The sequence below is a fragment of the Drosophila subpulchrella genome, chromosome 2L (assembly GCF_014743375.2).
Source record: "Drosophila subpulchrella strain 33 F10 #4 breed RU33 chromosome 2L, RU_Dsub_v1.1 Primary Assembly, whole genome shotgun sequence".
Classification (NCBI taxonomy): Eukaryota; Metazoa; Arthropoda; class Insecta; order Diptera; family Drosophilidae; genus Drosophila; species Drosophila subpulchrella.
Window position 1 is genome coordinate 15,924,116 of NC_050610.1, and position 19,834 is coordinate 15,943,949.

Here is a 19,834-nt window from a genome sequence, read left to right on the forward strand (position 1 = left end):
CTATTTCAACTTATTATATTCTATTGAAAAATGTCCCATCTTAAATATTATAAAGCCTCCTATAATATTTCCCAGATTCTATTCTATCTTATGGTTTTCTATTGAAGAATGTCCTATCTTAAGTATTATAAAGCCTTCTATAAGATCTTCCAAATCCTATTCCAACTTATTATAATCTATTAAAGAATGACCTATCTTAAAAATTATAAAGCTTTTTATAAGATCTCCCAAATCCTATTCTAACTTGATATATTCTATTGAAGAGCGCCCCATCCTAAATATTATAAAGCTTCTATTCTAACTCGTTATATTCTATTGAAGAATGCCCTATCTTAAATATTATAAAGCTTTAAGTTTGGGAGACTAGTTTGCGTGTAAAAAAATAGAACTAGAATACATGTTAGGTGAGAATTAAAGTACCCTTTGCTAGGGCACAAAAAGAGTAGCAAGGCAGGGACCCCGCCCACTTAGGGGCGTTGGGGGGTGGTTTGGGTGGGTGGCTGCAGGACGCGGAAGGACGCGACAACGTCATGCGGCGTTGTCATGGCGCAATAAAAATAAAAATCTAATTAGTATGCCGTTGACAGTTTAATCGTGATTACGCTGGCAAAAATGTCAGCTAAGCGGGGCAGAGGCGGTGGGTGGTGTGTGTAAGAGGGCGTCCGTGGGTGGTGGGTGGCTGGGGGGTGGCGAGGCGTCAACATCAACATGCCAACAGTTGATTCCCGGCTTTGTTGTTCTTGCTCTTGGACGTTGAGCTTGGCATTTCCGGCAGACGCCACATGCATCGCGTGCGTGTCACAACAACAAGTGAGTGTGTGTGTCGGACGTGTGTGTGGTATGTGTGGGTGTCAAAAGTTTAGCACTGGAAGTCCCCCGATGGGGGTGGCAGCAAAACGCTAAACAAAAATATCAGAAATAATAAGCCATTTCTGGTGAAGCGGGACACAAAGCGAACGAGCCTGCGAGGGGCGACTCTGAAGTTGCTATATATATATATGAAACAAACATCAGGAAAAAATTTGAGAAAACTAAACAAAATATTTTGTAGACCTCTCTCTGAGAAATGGTTTTACAAAAATGGTGAATAAAAGCTTTAAGTATTGTTAAAATATTTAATTTAATATTTATACTTTAGCGCAAGACCTAAAATAGTTTGCAATTCTACTTTGTAAATTGTTTTAAAAACCCATTTATGGTTAGAAAAGTTTACATTATTAGCAGTTAATTATTCTAAGTAAATAGTATTTTGTTAATTAGGAATTTTTAATATTTTAATGCTTTTGTGACAAACAAAAGAGGTCATCATACCCACCTCGTGGTGATATTTTTGGGCCTTGCATTTGGTTCAAATTGTGCTCCATACACTGACACTAGCCTCAATGTTGGCCATTGAAATGCGTGTCCAGTGAAGGATCCGCGCGACGTGATTGGAAGTTTTTAGCAGGTCCTGTCGCCGTTTCCCCTATGTTTCTGCTGGCTGGAACGAGTGATTTTTGGCCCAGACGGGTGGGCGGTGGCACACGTTCCTTGGCCAAATGCCAGTCCGCAGGAGCAGAAGCAGAAGCAGGAGTCACGAGACTAGCCCAAATTAAAAGCAAAACCGGAGTGTGGATCTGGCCCAGACCGGAACCGGAAGTTGCTGTGATGAATTGCCCTGCCGCTTCCGTGCCTTCAAAGGCGGCCCCAGCTCCCCAAAAAAAAATGGCCGGAATGACTTTCAAGTTCAGCTTACCGAGAGCCCCTCGAATCTTTCAGTTTTTAATATAAAATGCCAGGGATTTATGAGCGCCTCTTTTTACAACTTTATTACGCCCGAATCTCACAATGAAAAGCGAGGGGGATGTCGACAAGCCAAAGGAATATGAAACGAAATTAAAGCTGCCGGAAATGCAGACAAAGCGACAACTCATCACAGCAGCTATTTTGCCTGGAGTGTCAGACGGAGAGGACTGGGACAAAAATGAGGAGGAAAGCCGGAAAATTGAAATGAAATCTGAATCATATTGCATTTGGGGCGGGAAACATAAAGAGTGACAACAAACAGTTGTATGTAATGTCAAGCCTGGATGCAGGCACAGATATTAATTTAAAATCTTGCAAAAATACTAATAAAAACCCATTTTTCGACGAATAATGGTTTGAACATTTTGAAGGGTGGAAAAAACTGAAGGATTTCATAGTATTGACAGCAAAGCAGATGAACAATGGAAATCAATTGCCAAAGAAAATTAACTGGGTATAGTTGGTTAATACAATGGGTCAGTGTAATTTTAGCTGCAATGCGATATTATTCTGAACAAAAATGAAGGCAAACAAAAAACTTGTATTCAAGCTACGTTTATACGATTTCTATGGCTTATTTTAAACCAATTAAGCCGATTGTTTTCATTGGAAGCCGTGGAAATATTTCCCTAAAAGTCCTGCTGATGTTATACTAAAGTTTGGGATCTAAAATACACCAATTGCATAACAAAACAATACTGTTATTAAAAAAAAACGTTAGTCAGTGTCGAAGTCAAGAATTTAATACCTGTTTCCAGCTACCAATTCAGTTATGTTTTGGTTGCTACTTTTTGGAGCTTAATTTGATTTGCCATGGCGTTGCTCGAAAAAAAGTAAAGGGAGTACACTTCCGGAATTGAAACGTTTTCACAAATGGTAACCGCAAACATAATTGAACCGCAAATGATGTGGGCAGAGCAGTCACCGTGTGGGTGGCAAATTGCTTGCCCGGTTTGAAAACAACATTCCCCATGGCCATAATTTTCGATTAATAATTCAGGACAAGTGTGTGCATGTGTTCGTTGTGTCGTTTAAATTAAAGCTCGAATGTGGTCAAGTTGTAAAAGGTGGAGCCCTAAATAGGTGATGAGGGCGTGATAATATTTGATTTTCGCTTTAAACAAACTCACCTGGCAAACTGGCTATGTAAACAGCGGTAATGATGAAGAGTCTTCGTAGTTTGAGCGCTGGCTTTTGCATTTTGTTTGTACCTTTGCCCGCAAATATATGATTGTTTATTTATAAATGTCGGTTAATGTTTTATGTCGCTGCGATTTACGGTCGTATATAAGCAATATCCGCTATATCCAGACCGCAGAAATCAATTTTTACATTCGCTAACTGGTTTTGTCATCCTTTTGTTTTGCTCTGCGCTCAGTATGTGCAATTTCCTCTTGCTTTCTTTTTTGTTTTTTGTCGCTTGATTGGTTTTGCTTTTTGCCCTATTTTGCGGTTGCATTTAATGCATTTTTCATTCGGCGCTCCTGCTTTCTTCGGTTTACCAGTCAGCCACAATTAGCCATCTGCACAGTGAGTCGCATTTGTATTCGGACCAGGACCTGAGCGCCCCGAACTACCTATGCACTAGCATGTGAATGTGAAATTGTGTAAATACGCTCGGTTTTGGGTTAGCTGCATTTCTCATTGAACTCGATTTGGCTATTTGCATTTTTCATATCCCTTCCCTGTCCTTTTTTGCATATTCATTTCCTGTTTTCCACAATTTTTCCACTTTGCTGCAATGTATTTTATATGACTTCGGATTCCTCCTCCCTTGCTTTCCTTTTCCTGCATGGGAATTCCACAATGTTGCTGGCTGATGATTGAACTGGAGTCGGCTTCCGAATCAACCTGAAAAATGGATGAGCCGAGGGGGAAAAAGGATTAGAAACAGTCGTAAGCTGAGGAATTTTTGAATATATTATTGAGAGAATGTGGCAGTATTTTGAGGTCCTTACTTCACTTTCCTCTCTGAAAGGGATTCCTGTAATGAGGGAAACAACCTTCACGTTTGAGTTCTGAATAAAAACTGATTTTATTTTTCTAAGTCTTCGCTTACGTAATTAACATGAAATTCTTATGATATAACTTATAGCCTTATCAACGGTCTCCCGCAAGCCGACCCTTTGTACAGTGTGATAACAATATTAATGGTCAGGCTCAAGTGGCTTGTACTTAAGATTACAATTGTTCGGCACTGCACCCTTGAAGGTTTTAAGATACAGATCATTATTTACGGCTCTAGATAGATTTACATATTGACATGAACAGAGCTCGTAAAATCTTAAAATTATGACAATTAGTGTTCTTCTTAAACACTCTCTCTTATAAATTCTAAAATACCGATTTTATGTATATACTTATTCTAAAAAATGTTGGTACATCTGTAAATTAGTTATATTTTTGCTATGATCAGCAAATGATTATTTATATATATATATTACAATGACTATGTGCTTTTTTTATATTCCAAAAAAAATACAAATATACAATATGCAAAAGGTAAGATATGGTTGGTGTTTCTTTTTATTTTCCTAGCACTTACTTCCTATAAATTTTACTGTTTTCAGATTTCTAATTTATTTATTCAATTGTTATTGCTTTTCCTCGCTTGCTTATCAGTTTTCGCGGCACTTTCCTTTCTTGACAACTCAACTCCAATCATCATCAAATTCAATATCCCCGCCAGGATTTACTGTCTTCGACTCGGAGAATCCAGCGAAGTCTAAATCATTGATGGACGCTTTAAGCTGCAATGGATTTCAGAGTCTGTGGAAAACAAAACACACGCACAGTGCATTTTCCAACTGATTTGAAAAGCCAAAGTTGCCCATTAGCAAACCAAATACGCGCTGTTGCCACCGTAAAGCAAAAGGGGGCGTGGCCGGGAGGGAGACTTTGGCGCCACACGAAAAGCCGACTGACTTTACATGGGAAATTGGCAAAAGCCAAGCCATGAAATTGTACAACACGATTTTCACATTTCGTACATGACACCATTTCGTTTTCGACTGCCGGGTACAGTGGGGCACATGTGTGTAAGGCGACCGGGTTTGCCGGCTTGCTGGTTTTGCTGGGTTGCCTACTTGACATGCCTGTGTGCATTGGGGAAAATTCACTTATGGAAATCGAAGATTTTCACTGCGCCCTCCATCCTTTTTTCGATTTTTCGAGGGAGAGCGAACTAAACTGATATGAAGTATCAGCATTCAGTATTCAATGTAAATCCTTTAAGCTGCAAATGCGCCCGAAAGGAGACTCTCTCTGTCACGAACTCCTGGCTGACTGACAGCTTGACTGCGGCCCTGAGTGGAGTTCCTGTCCCATATTCGGTGGCTTCTGCGGCGGAAAAGCGAAATGCGACCTGGATCTGGTGAAATCAGGGGGGGGGGGGGGGGGGGGCACCCCTACCTTATCCAACCAGTCAAGATATGTGTGCCAAGTGAACTTAATACTCATCATCGGGAATAGAAGCGATATTGTGCACAAGTACCGCAGTCAAGTAAGCCAAACATTTCTGACTGAATCAGTGTTACTCGCGATAAGTTGGCAAACGATTTATGCTTGTCTTTTGGGTACTCAAAAAAAATCTATAAAAGTTAATATTAAGAAAAAATACAATAAAATGCATTCAAGAACCAACTGCTTGTTATTTTTCTCCTGGCTTAAGTAGAAACGTCGTGTTCTTTGATCTATTCCTGAAGAATTCATCTTGCTCTAAGAATTCGGGGATTTCGGTTTTAGCAAGCTTGAAAATAAATTAGATTGTCTTGTGATAATAATTTGCGGTTGTTGATTGTATATACTACAATCGATTTGGTTTCCCTAATTTATTTATAAATATCAAACAAAGCTTTCATTACATTTGTTGTCAACGAATCTGTTAGTACCCTTATATATGATAGGAACTCCACATAGAGCACAACACCACATCACATAAATACACTAAGTAAAACATAAATAAAATAGCTTAGCTATGTTCGTACAATGTCCTTCCGCTTTTGGAGGATCCAACATCTATTCAATGGACGGCGAATGGAGTAAGCGAAGCCAGAGTACGGAGTATTCAAGCAATGTGTGGGATGAGTCGATGGTCAGCACCGAGTCCTGTTATGGGCCATCCTGTCGCCTGAAGTTCGCCCTCCTGGAATACAAACAGTTCAAGGCCGCCAGGATGATCCAGTGCCATGTGAGGGGATATCTGACCAGAAAATGCCTCGACCGGCAGGCCAAGGCGGCCACCACGATCAGCAGATGGTGGCGCGGCTTCTGGGTCCGCCGCTTCAAGTTCGCTAGCATCCAGCAGCATCTGCAGCAGCAGATCATGCAGTACCACCATGACATGGCCACCAAGATCCAGGCCCTCTTCCGCGGCTGGATGACGCGCCAGTACTTCCAGGACTTCCAGGGCATGAAGTCGCTGCGAATGCAGTACGCCGAGGATATGCTCAGCGCGCTCTACAGGAACTTATACAAGATGCGGAAGGATCATATGCTGCCGGGCATCTACGCGCTGCGAGAAACTGAGTAAGCTATACTATACTATATAAGGACTTCTTGTAAATTTTCCACCATGGAAATGGTACGGGATACTTACACAGCTCTCTTAAAACTCACAGCTCTTAAAACTTTTAAAGGAATTAATATTTTAAAGGTTTTCATGCTAGCATATGATCTATAGATCTATGCAAAGCGGAAGTAATATATTTAAATATTATAATTTTTTTTTAAATTTATTTTGGCAATCCAAAGATAAGTCATATCCTAGGATTATATTACTGATACACATATACTCCCCAGCTTGCTAACAAAGATCGAGGACCTGTCTTGTACTTTTGGCTACCGCTTCCATAACGGACGTGTCCGAGCGGCCATTGCCATGAAGCGAGCCTTCATCAACGACAGGCGAGAAGAGTTCGTGAGGTCCCGTACCTATTCCAAAGCACCTTATCCGGGACCCTATTCAGAGAACCTCCCCACCACTGAATTCACCTTGCCCAAAAAGATTGGCCCGCGATTGCAGCGAACGATCTTGGTGTACGACAAGTCCATGAGGGATAAGCACGTGGAAAAGGTTTACATGAACTATTCGACCAGTAAGTTCCTCACTTAACCCTTGATCCAAAAATGGAAATTAAAATCCTAACTTTAATCCTGCAGAACGTCGTATCAGCATGAATGTCCTGCGTGAGAGTAAGCGCAATCGTTTCTGCAAGGACTTCATAAGGCGTATCATGGCCAATAAGAATATGGCTCGCAAGCAACTTGAGCGCAAAATGATTCAGATCTTTCTAGACGATCTTCTAACGGCCGCCGATGAATACAATTGCTTCTGCAAGCCCAGGTTCACAGTGGATAGTTTGTGCCAATAGGTTGTTTTAGCACTGGATAGTTTGTTATAAAACCGGGGAAGTGCTGGTACAACCTATTGGAACAATTAATCTCTTATTCATTCCATGTCTGACAAACTGTGAATTTGTCGCAAATAATTGATTAATAAATAGTTAGAAAAAAGCAAAGCAATATTTGATTTTTATTTAAGTACGGAGACTTCCCATTTTTAAAATGCTGTAACCCAAAGAACCTTCGGTCATAATTTTCGGCTGATTTACATACTTATTTTACAGGGCAAAGATAAAAGACTCCCGGCATCTATTCAAATACATCCCTAACATTTGTCCCACCTTCCTCTTGACCAATCCAAGTGCCCCAGGGAAACTGACAGAAGATTTCCCTACTCCTTACTGTCATCAGTCACAAAATTTCACAAATTCCTCGACATAAAACAGATTTTGTCCCTTGACCGAAGACGAATAAGTCAGGGCGCTTAAACTTTTTTAATGCCAAGGCAACAAAAATTGAAGAGAAACGAATTCCGGGCTCCTTTGTGTGGCTGACTGTGCGTTTTTTAGCAGCTCGCAATTTATTTGCAAACATTTATTATAGTTACTTTTGTTTTATTCGCTTTGAGTACTTTTGCGTGTTGCGCGAGATGGAGATGGTGATGAAGCTGGGGAGTTGGAAATGTAGGGGTCACTTTTTATGCAGCATTGTTTTATGGTCGCGTCGTGGTTGGTAATGAAAGGCCCCAGCCATAAAGCTGCTGAATAAGGCAGCGGCATCCCAAGGTTGATAAGTCCTGTCGGATGGAGGACTCGAACCTGGGTAACAAATTAGCTTAAAGATAAGTGGGTTACACAATTTCGAGTAGCATACTTTGTGGCATTAAGTGGCTGTCTTGATTAGTCCGTGCAGATGGATGATGCCAGTTGGCCGGGACGAGAGGGCAAATACAATCAGGCATCCTCTGCAGACTGCACGTGAAAATGTTTAACAGCTGTCGATGGCACAAGGAGAGACTCAAGGGCAAATACCCGTTTGAAAGCGGCAAACATTGGGGAAATCGAGGGACGGGAAGGGGGGCAGGCGGCAGGACTCCGCTTGAAGGACCTTGAGGCATGCCCGTAATGCGCCTTTGGCCAAGTGCACTGTAAATACCAAAGCAATTTTCACTGCAAAATTAACAAGCGCCAAACCGCAACACAAGCCCGAGGTGCCGAAGTGGATTGGCTTGGCTTGGCTCGAACGTAGTTGGCCAAGATCCCGATGCCATACGTACATTTGCCACTAAGTCGTGGCGCCAGTACATAATGAATTTTCCCAGCTCTTCCTCCTTCATGCAATCTGTTTATTCGCCATTTTACCTAGTTTTCCTGGCCCTTCTGACCCTCCTTAGATACAGCAATGCAATTAAGCTGCCCAGCTGGGGTGAAAACATCGAAGCTTTATGGGATTCTAAGGGATCATCAATTCTCAGGAAGAAAAAGCCATCCCAGACTTATAACTGGTATAGAGATGCAAAGATACCATTTCCTAGATGCGACTTTGAAAGTGGTTCGAAAAGGCATTCCATACTTTATAGAACTAAAGTTATTTCATTCTGCTTGGAAACTATTTCGCTTATATTAATTACAGTGTATACTATACATTACTATAGTAATAAGCTTACTATAATAAGCTTATTATGCTTATTATACTATATAAGGCATGGCTAACCAATTTGTTGTAATAACCCTATTAGCTTCTAGCTAATAAACTATAAACTAACTCTTAAAGGACTTTCAATTTTCATTTACTTGAGTTCAAGCTGCCCAACTGACCATTATGCCAAAGCACAAAAGGATTCCAATTAAAGGTCGGGGCATTTCCTTAAGCCCAATCTTAATTATGCAAATAACGAGGCCATGTGCGAAAATCACCCAAAATGACCAAGATGGAGATGAACCCACAGTCGACCCGATTGGACAATAAACTAACACCAAACTGCTGAGCGCCTCCAAATGCTTGGGTCATCAAAATGTGCCCGGCCGGTCCATGCAAATTTCAAACTTAATCATGGCAAATTATATGGCGAGGGAGCAACCCTTTGACCCTGGCAAAATGTCCGTTTATCAAATGACCCAACCCACAACAGCTGTTGGCCCTAGAATAGTTTTCTTCACTCGGGTTCCTTCGCTCATGGCTGTCAAATGAGATTAAAATAAGCTCTTCCGTCAATCGACATCATCGACTTGGGATACCCGCTCCATTTCCCGCATGACAATGGCCGAGGTCCCAGAGTCCCTAGTTCCCCTATCCCATACCCAGAATCCCCAATCCCAATCCCAACCCCCCCAACGAACAATATAATGGGCCAAGCGAATTTATAGCAATTGTGCACTAAAAGGGTTTTATCCACGCACAACAGCTTGACCAATAAAGCAACTAAGCGCATTTGTGCACCACTTCACAGGACCCGGAATCGTGCCTCATATATAGAATACTATATAGTATCGGGTTTTGGGGGCGGGGCAATCGGCCCTGAGCTCTCTGAGTGCCAGTTTATTGCCAAATTGAGTCCTCGGCGACAAAGCGTCGAGTGTAGGGAGCGTTGTCAACAACAGCTGCACAATTGAGATAAACTTCAATTTTCGTAAATTGTTTAGTTTATTGAAAAATCTGCGACATGTGAAGACTGCCAGCGTGTGTGTGTGTGTGTGTTTGTGGCACATTAAGCGCTCTGAATTTTAATTCAATTTAACTTTAGTTTCAGTTTTGCAGCTTGTGGATAGTGGAGACAGCAATTTATTGGAGCATTTTATTTTACGAATTTATTGGATTTGATGGGGCCAAACTGAAATGAACTGGACTGAACTCGATTCGGTGGCAACTGGCAGCTGTTGGAAATGAAACGGCGACTGTCCATGAAAATGGAGGATTTTGGTTGAAATCCAACTAAGATAACTTTGAGTTACACAAGTCTTGTGATAACAGGGAACCGAGTGTGATGGCAAATCAAATTGTCAAAGTTGTTATATTATAACACAATTTAAACAATAAATAAGAGACATTTTTAGAAAGAATCTTTTGATTCTTACCAAAATCGTTGATAATTCTTTGTAGTTTCTAACAAATAACAAATCCGTTTAAAAATGTTCTTAAAAACACATTAGATTTTTCTATTTTCCCTAACAACCTCTGTTATATTCGCCCACAGAACAACAAAGAAAGCGCAGATCGAACTTTTCCCCACCCAAATCCAGTAAATATACGTTCCTCTTATCGAAGGACCCAGAGGTCTACCTAAGGCTCTCAGACACAATATCCAAATGCCCAAACCAATACCTTCGCCATATTCTCGCATTCACGTACTCGCATTTCCCTCGTGAAAAGCGATGCCTGTGTGTGCTGAAATTATGCGCATGTCGTTGGCATTTTCCTTCTCTGCTCAGCACGATTTTCAATTCAAATGTTTTTCTTTTCGGGGATTCGATTTCGTTGGCAGAAGGTAAAAGATGCGGTTACACAGGGCCGTGGATGGGCGAAAACTTTTCGCATAAAATAAGGCAAGATAAATTGTTAATGCGTCTGTGGGGAAGCGATTAGCGGCAAATGTGCCGAGTTTATGTTGAAGTTCGTTGCGAGAGAGAGCAGTGCAATTTAAATATTATTTTTCAGCTCCTTAAAGTGAGGCCAAAGGAAATATTTTCCAAATCAACTGATGTCTGGCTGGCACAAAATAAGAAACATATATATTTGTTGGGGAAAATCAAGCAACAAAAGGTGAAGCCAGGCTTTCATTGCCATTGGCAATTTATTTCCAGCAGCCAAGCAACTCCAGTTCAGGGATTTTGTCCTCGGCCAGGGCAATTCCTTACATCCAGGATGCGGAGGCACTTCAGAACGCATTCAGGTGGGCAATTGGCAAGTGCAACAGCCACTGCAGCTCATGATAAATCGTTATTTATAAATTGTATTGTAAATGAAGAAATTTGTATTTCCTTCTGTTGGCCAGCCGGTCTAAAGTGGCTTAGGGTCTGAAATAAATGCGGCGAATTATATTTTTGGACATATGGGGCAGGTTGAGTGAATTACCTTGGCTTGATAGGCATTAGCTTATACATAAGTGAGCTGATTTAATTGTTTTCAATATTTTTCGCAATTTAAACCCTATATTATAAATCAGGGCAATAGAAAACCTCATCAGCATTATAATAACTATAAAACAATTAATTAAAAATACCCAATATACAACTTCTATTTTTAAAACACCAAAACAACTTGTTTCCCTTCTGCAACTAATAAAACTATTTTCCACAGGAGAAAAATGTACAAAGGGTAAATAGGATGTAAAAAACTGTAGGGCAATGTAATGCATTTTGAGAGGTAGATCATAATACGTAATTATATATTTCATCCACTGCACCTCGGCCACTGCGGTATTAATGTGGCTTCGAAAGTTCTCAGTTGTTCGGATAAACTATTCCATATTAGCATTTTCATTTGCCAGCTGGGCTAATGGAAAAATTCCAACGCAACGAATGTTTGGCTTATAGTTTGTGCCAGCGGAGTTCATCTCTGACCCGCAGACCGGAGTTCGCAGTCCTGGCCATAAAGAAGATAAATAAATGCATCTGTCAGGGGCAGCAGAGTTTGCACGCCAACTGTCAGCGCCGGAATGCCAGTGACAAGTTTTTGTGGAGCCGCCAGTGGCAGGACTTTTTGCCAGGACTCGACTCCTCTCGACTCGAGAAGGTCTCGGCAACTGTTGCCCACTTTTGTGCGCTTCACTGCTTTCCAGAGTGATCCAGCCCCCACTGATTCACCTGCCTGCGAAATTACCTGGCCAAAGTTGCGTAACGAATCAGGCGTATAGACAGACGTTGCCAGACAAAGAGAAGTAGTCGCCGCCACTCAACTGACAGATATTATTATTCATGTTCCCACTCTGGCTAAAATCTGCAGCCGACTGGCCAACAAATATTTATTAATCTTTTAAAGTTATCCAAACGGAACAGTAAGCAAAGTGCGCCCAAAGTTTTGAATTATGTTTCCGTATTTTATAAATATTATTAAATGTTATTATTAATTCGGGGAAATTATAAATGTTCAAGCTAAAAGTTTTGAAATAGTTTGAATACAACTTTCTAGCCAGTAATTCTTTATCTTCCATCTCTTGCTCATTTACCTAAGAATAGTCATACAAAGTTACTTTTGCCAAATTTATTTAAGCTCAGTTTCCTCATATAATATTCACAAAATCCCTCCAGCTCAATTCACACTTTATATTTATTGATTGAAACTTTTGAAACTATTTTGGCCCAGAGTTTTTGGGGTAACTGGGGTGGGCTTTGTGAAATAGTGGGCTGACCCAGAGCCATTTGGCAACTATTGCCAAGGCGAAAATCAAATAAATCACAAGTCCTGCGTCTAATTAAACTTAAGCTGCGCGACCCTTAACACTTGAGCTCGGCCCGTTGTCTTAGCCACATTCTCGCTCATTTGCATAAGGACGCGTTAGCGGCTGCCTACCAACCAAAAGATCAACCGGGGAGCCATTTCCAGCCGCCTCCTGGCGCCACGCCCCCAACTCGACAACTGGTGTTCCGACACTCGAAATGTGTCTATGCATATCAGAGAAACTTTGTCCTCGCCATCCAGTTCCTTGGGCCCCATGGCCCCTTAACCCCTGATGCCCCATCCGCCTCAAATAGTGTGTCACGCCCGCGATTCGTGTCATGTGTGCCAATTAAAGTCGCTGCCACGCCCACTAGTCGAAAAAGGGGGTCTGAGATTGTGGAAGAAAAACAAGGAGAATGTAGGGGGTAGTTGAATCAGATGTACACTAACCAACAATTTTAGAAGTTCATATAGACTATCTAAATAACATGAATCATTCTTAAACTATGTTTGTACACTTTTTTCTAATTGTAGAAAATGTAAAGCATACCATAATGGTTTCTTTTAATAAAAAAAACCATTGTAATTGAATTAACATTAAAATTGCATATTTTTGCAAGGAAGGTACTTGTTATTTCTCAAATTTTTGATAAATATAGAAATAATTCCAAGTAGAGGCATTGATTTTCCATCCACCTGGCATAGCCTCAGTTTGCAGACAAAGAACTATCCAAGTGAAGGCAGCTCAATGCTCTTACTTCCACAACAGAGGGCAGTGTATGGTGGCTCGAGTGGCCTGCTCGACTGACTTTCCTCCAGCTGCCATCGCCTGCTCCTTGGCTCCTTGGTTCGGGATCCTGGATCCTGGCTCCTGACTCCTGGCTGCTCGTTGTGCGCATTATTAGCTGTCGTTTATTTTACCCAAGCAGCCGCCAGAAGGAGACGGGCTGCGGGGAGGTCGGGACCCCCAGTTGCTCTGTTTGGGGGGCAAAACAAATTTCAGTTGTCGTCGTCATCGTCGCTCACTGGCTCGTTGAGCTCCTTGTGCCCCACTGTATATGCCTGGCAAGAAAGTGGCTCCTGGCTCCTGCATCCTGCTGCTGCTTATCTTTGTGCTCTTTAAAGTCATTAGCCAACCTGGCTTTAAGGAGATCCTTTCGAGGAAAATCAATGCCAGCCCCTCGACCAAAAAAAAAAAAATAAACAAGACTAAGGGGAAAAGGTGAAGAGGTGCAGAGGCCAGGGAGAAACTGCAACGCTGTCAAGTTAAGAGCCTGCCAGACGTCGCAAAGGAAATTATAAAATGAAAACAAAGTGCAAATATTTTTCTAATGTCTGACAGCAGCTGTTAAATGCTACGGAAAATCCCCGACACAGAAAACCAGCGCAAGAGGAAAAGTGCTGGCCAAAAGGAGGAAAAGTAGGGGCTTTGAGGAGGGGCCAGCACACTAATGAACTATGAAAATAGCAGAAGACAAACAAAAACAAAGCGGAAGTGACAAAAAGTCCTGTCCAAGAGAAGGCAACTTAAAGGACACCGTGGGTCGAACAAGCGAATCTCACCAAAAAGGTAAAATATCAATTCTGCATTTTATTCACATAAATTTTATAGTCTTACAGAATCACTACAGCATTTCTCAAAAACATTTAAAGATTCCTATTAAATGTCTTCAACCAATGAATGTTTTTTTTGGGCAAAGACATAAATAAATATTTTTTTAAATTTCTTTTGACGTTTAAAATGTGTAACTGTAGCCGATTATGCTTTGTAATTGCTGAACGCACTTTAAAGACTTCACTAAGAAATCTTTACTTGACATAAAATATTAATTTTCTACTGTTTTTCATTGAATAAATTTGTTAGGATTCAATCACAAGCAATGCATAAATAAATCACATTGCATTAAATATTTAATTTATCATTTACTTCGGCTAAGTTAATAGGACAGCATCTTTCGAAATCCCAACTATAAGATTTTCTTTTCCATCTTTTCCAACAAGTCCACAGTGCTGCATAATTAATTAGAAAACAAAAGCAGCTCGGTGGGAAAAACAAAGAGAGCAACAAGCAATCACTTTCGGAATGGAAAAAATAGAGCAATATCCAAGTGCGGACTTGTGGAATCCACTGAGCAGTGCAGTCGCCACCGGAGGAAGCGGAAGTGGGCGGAAGCGGAAGTGGAAGTGGCAGTGGAAGTGGGCTGGGGCCACCTCTATTGCCCGCCACAAGATGGCGCTGCGCACTTACTTTTCTGCAGCTTGACAGCGCTCGAAATGAGACAAGTGGCAACAGCACGCGCAGCAAAAATAAAAAAGAAGGAAAAGCTCAGACAATGGGCCAATCGTGGGTGGTCCAGCGTCAAAATGCTAATGCCAATGGGAATGGAGGGCGGAGGGGTGTTTTTTTGGGGGCAGAAGGTCGAGCAGAAGGTCGGCGGTGGGGCGAAAAAGAGTGAAATGCAATCGGTTTGTTGCCATGGGAAACCGAATGCGTTCAACTCGGTTTTGCTCTATTTGGTAATTTATGTGGCGACATTTTCGCCACCCAGAAAACCCAGCAGGACTCACAGTAGTTCGGTTGTTTGGTTGTTTGGTTGCTTAGTTGTTGGGCTGCCTGGTTGTTGTCATTGCAAAGGCAACCACAAGGAGCAAAACGAAAGCTGACGGGCAGCATTTTTGTGACAAGCGCACAAGTTTCACGCTCCAATGTGCAACCAAATGGCAAATGTGTGGGGGCGCAGGGATATCAGGATATCGCCAAAGGATGACTGACCTGTTGGCTGGTGGCAAGTGAGTTAGAAAATTAAAAGCGCAATATGTTGGGGGCTTGCTGATATTTTTAGTTCCTTTTTTTCACGCCCCCACTGACAGATTGACAAGCATTTGGAGAACTTAAAGAAATGGACGCATTTAAGATTTCTGACCCTACATTTGAAGGGGCACACTTTGCATCTATGTATTTTAAAATTAATCTAATCTTACAGTTCGAAAAAAATTCAATTATATAGATAAACTTCTAAAAAGCACTTAAGAGTTATATATATTTTAAGAAGAATGCATACCAAATAGAATGGATTTAAAAAATAGTAATGCATAATAGTTACACATTTAAATGTTTATGCGCACTCTTGCCATTATAGCAACAATAAGCTTTATCTCGTAAAACTTTAATGATAAATAATAAATAGTACAATCAAAGTTTATTTTAAAATAATTTTTTTAAGTAAATATTACTCATGTTTTTTCATTAATCGTATTACATATTTCTGGATCCCCCTACCTGATATGGCACTCATCGCTGGTACGAGTTTAGCATACAAATCCCATTCACTTTGATTTATCTAGGGAGGGGACATTCCATAGCCCAGAGTAATTTAAAGCGTTTAAAGATGTAACAGCGTTGTATTTATTTTTGTCAGATTTTTTTTTCCTTCTACCTGATGTGAAAAACTTTTTCTGCTGGCGACATTTTCTTCAAGTTTTCGTGGCTCGCCGCCCGCTGGCGGCTGCTGTTGTTATTATTATTCAGTTACTCTGTTTATACAGGCAAGATATTCATACATTCATGAATATATATAAAGCACGTATCTCCCTTTTGGCGCTGCCCCAGCACACAGGGCGAGAATTTGCATAAGCACCAGCGTACAACAATAACAAGATGTGTCTGTGGGCTGGCCAAGGAAAAGCGGGTGGGGAAAGGCGGGAAAGCATCCGCAGATAGCGCGATGAGATGCGGCTTGGTTTACTTTTAAATTTGTACTATGTGCAATATACCCTGTGCATGTGGTAGCACTGAAAAAAAATACGGCAGAGTGCTTTTAAAATAATAAAAATATATGTACTACAAAAAAGAAATACTTCTGATTTGGTTCCTTCATAGAAAGAAGACTGCGCTTTACTATAAATATTCCATCGAATTACATATCCAACTGTATAGCTTGAAGAATATTTTTTCAGTGCATCTGAGTATGTGTCACTTTCGTACAATTTCTTCGACTTTGGTTGCACGTCTATATGTACGGGGATTTATCTTGCCACAGTCCTCCCAGCAGTATGCATGTTTATAAAATTGTCTAAATTCCCACAAGTTGATTTAAACTTTCTTCGCCCGCCACGTACATTCGTGTGTTTGTGTGTTTGCTGGTATTTTCCAAAAAAGAAATGCGCCTTTGTTAGTTAGATGCCCGTTGGTGCTGCTCAGGACTCTAATGCAAGTATCTCTTCTGGTCTCTCCGCTGGTTTTCCTGTTTTTCCGACCCACCTCGCGTATACGTTATATTTGTGCACAAACCAGTTTGCTGCTGCTGCACACGAGCACGGAAAAGCGGAAGTATCGTACAATGTATTGTTGTTATTTCACCGGTGTCCCTTTCATTGTAGAAAATGCCAAAATATGCACTCAGCTATTGAAATCTGAACCGCTGTAACGCCTGCATTCGTGCATTTGTCCTTATTTTTTGAAGGTTCTGTTCGGAAATTCTGTACCTGCTGGGTTGGATATTAGATAAGCCCACAAGTAAAGGCTGCCCCCAAAACCCTGAAAATGAAAGGGACCGTCGTTGTTATGATAAGACAAGGAAACAACGTGTGGTAATAAAATTGCAAGAATATGAGTACCCAAAAATATCATTGCTTAAACAATTTAAAGAAGGCCTTTGGGATTTTTGCACTATACTACCTTTAATAAACTACATTTAATGCATTTTAAATACATCCGTGCTAACTAAGTGACGTTCAAGACAGCTCGACTGTAAATAATTTATCAATTGTGACAGAATCAGTTATCCGAATTTTCTGACCTCAAAATGATAGTCAATTCGTTCTGTGCCTTTTAATAGAATGTAATTAAATTTGATTAAACATAAACAATTCGTGCCTCGGTCAAATTTTAAATGGACACCCAACTAACAATAAACGTCATTATGTGATGTGCACTAAGTTATGTGGGCATGTTTTCAATTTAAGCGCTTTAATCAAATGGGTTTTCGATTTGAATTTAATGATGGTTTGATTGTTGATTAAAGGCAATTCATTTGATAATTCCTTTCTCGTTAGTAAATAAAACTTTTAAATTTAGGATCTATATTTAGTATTGTAAAATAATTTATTAAATATTAAGCAACCTTTAGTTGTAGAATATTTTAGTTTATGGATAGAATTGTAAATGTGAATTATATTCAATATGAAATGGAAAGAACTAAGGTTCCTAAGACGTGTTCAAATTGTTTATATGATCTTTTATAATAATATTGCGATAAACGTGGCTCGCCATATCGTTTTATCCTGCTCTTAATTTCCACCTAGCATGTCTTATGTGCTCATCGCGAGCCACTTGGCCCACTTAACCACTCGCTTCGACGTGTTCCACCTAATCTGCTTTCCAACATCTGTTTATAATTTCAGCCGAGAACGCAGAACCCCTGGGCCTATTTGGAATTGCACTTGACTGAACTTTCGCCCGGCGGCGAACGAGCGAATGAGCACATTCGCACTGTCACCCACTCAAAGGACGAAAGCTTTAACCAGCTAACCACTTGACTCAAGTGTTTGCTCACTTTGCGGGCTGTCTCCACCCCCCGCCAACCTTTCTCCTACTTTCTCCGTGCCGCTACCGCTTCGGTTTTGCGGTTACTGCTCTTTTTTCGCATATGTTTTGACACGCCTTTTTTTGTGTGCCCAGATGTTTTTGTTCTCCAACGATTTTCCTCGCTTTTCTCTGTTTTTATTTTTTGTTTCGACCATCCCTGGTATTTCCATTGTCTGTCGGCTTTCACTCAGTTTATTTGTACTCATGCATCATAAGGGTTTAATGGATTTGCTGTTGGTCTAGGCAGGGGCTTTCTTGCCCGCTGCCTGTCTCTTTTGCATCACTTACCCACTTTTCACACGCCCCTAAAAGCGAGGGGCATGTGGGCCTACGCAATGATTATCATATTACGGCCATTGTGTCTGGAACTTGGGTGGAAAACCACACTTCTCTTCACCACCCCGCACTTACCACTTGGCTTTATGACTTTATTTTCACCTACCCTCCTCCAAGGCAGTTAATACATTTTTATGGACTTGCCAAACTACTTAACCATCCCACTTTCGGCTTATTTTCCTTCTTTGGGACTGTCTCTCTATTAGCTTTTCGCGTGCTTTGTCATTGCCGTTAATAGACTTACTTTTCTTCTTGTCCCAGTTTTCGTGGCAAAGTGGCGACAGACCATTAAAGCCAACTGCCCACCTGACCAACTGAGGCCAACTTGGCCATAAAAAGATTGGTCAACGCCGCGTATGCGTAATGCGCGAATACTGCGTAATATATGTGAGAATAGTTGAAGGTCTATATAATATTTGATGGCCTTGCCTAGGCGTTTTTTTGGCTTTAAGGTGTTTAAGGAAAGTATAGCCTCTGGACTGATTTTCAACTTATTAAGGCGATTGTGTATGTTTTAAGTATTAACGAACTTTAAGAAAAATAATACCATGCTGGAGCAATAAAAAATATTTTCTGGTTGCACTTATTTTGTAGATCTCACATTACAATAAAGTAAGCTTTCGTATTTTACATTCCTTTCCCTAAAAATTCGTACACCTTTACAAGCCAAGCCGTGGTGTTCTTCCTCTGTGCATTACCCAAAATGAGGAGAGAGTGGCTATGAACTGAAATGCAAAAATATTAATCTAAGGCAAGTACAAATTAATTTATGAAGCCACCATCTAGTGCACTTAGCTCGAGTTTTGGCTTCCGGCACTCTGTTTGCTCAGAAATTCCGTTTACATTTGCCAAAATTTTTGCAGACCTCAGCAGCATCTGCAGCAGTCAGATCGAGGAGAACAACAATGGACACCAAACTGGCTTCGGTTGGCCATGTACTTGGCTTGTCGTAGTCTGAATCTGTCTTTAGCACACATCAAAGGCATTATTAACACCGCATACACAAGCAGGGATTCTGAATGATGCCTTCAAGCAGGCTCAGAGGCCAAAAACCCAAAACATGTGTCGTTGTCCTTGTTGCTTTCCATGTGTGTGTGTGTGTGTGAGTGTAAGTGGCTCTATGTGCGAGTGTATTTATGAGCCACTGTACCACGCTATTCCATACTATACCATATATACATATGCGTATATAGCCAGCAGGCACTGTAATACATACGCATGTAAACTGCTTTTGGCGTGCATTAAGTGGTCTTAACTTTCCACACAAGGACATGCTTTTTGTGGTCTTTTAAATTATATTTTTACCATCCTCCAGAGCCAGCGAGACGAAGGGAGGGCAGAATACTGCTGCAAGTACGTCTGTGCAGCCAATAAAATTTATATTGGGAGCCCATATAATTCCAAAAG

General features: G+C 40.9%; 2 protein-coding genes across 3 annotated transcripts in view; one reads left to right on the plus strand and one right to left on the minus strand.

Annotated features, from left to right (window-relative positions):
* The window catches only part of LOC119546200, a 67,956-nt gene that overhangs the window by 38,507 nt on the left and 9,615 nt on the right, over nucleotides 1-19,834 (minus strand). For both annotated transcript variants that reach the window (XM_037852329.1, XM_037852328.1), the window contains one exon: nucleotides 2,916-3,636. In XM_037852329.1, coding sequence (XP_037708257.1) covers nucleotides 2,916-2,985 — 70 coding nt within the window. In that variant the 5' untranslated portion in view covers nucleotides 2,986-3,636. The remainder of the gene's footprint in view (nucleotides 1-2,915; nucleotides 3,637-19,834) is intronic.
* Nucleotides 5,667-7,271, plus strand: LOC119546199. The gene is made up of 3 exons (XM_037852327.1): nucleotides 5,667-6,312; nucleotides 6,586-6,881; nucleotides 6,946-7,271. The coding sequence occupies exons 1-3, from the start codon at nucleotides 5,762-5,764 to the stop codon at nucleotides 7,155-7,157; spliced, it is 1,059 nt and encodes a 352-aa protein (XP_037708255.1). The 5' UTR covers nucleotides 5,667-5,761; the 3' UTR covers nucleotides 7,158-7,271.

What these genes read in the sequence shown, in the direction of transcription:
- LOC119546199 (XM_037852327.1), top strand. Translation starts at nt 5,762, where the DNA reads ATGTTCGTACAATGTCCTTCCGCTTTTGGAGGATCCAACATCTATTCA. An exon ending in TACGCGCTGCGAGAAACTGA is followed by an intron (nt 6,313 to 6,585) that starts GTAAGCTATACT and finishes TATACTCCCCAG; the next exon opens with CTTGCTAACAAAGATCGAGG. An exon ending in TTACATGAACTATTCGACCA is followed by an intron (nt 6,882 to 6,945) that starts GTAAGTTCCTCA and finishes TTAATCCTGCAG; the next exon opens with AACGTCGTATCAGCATGAAT.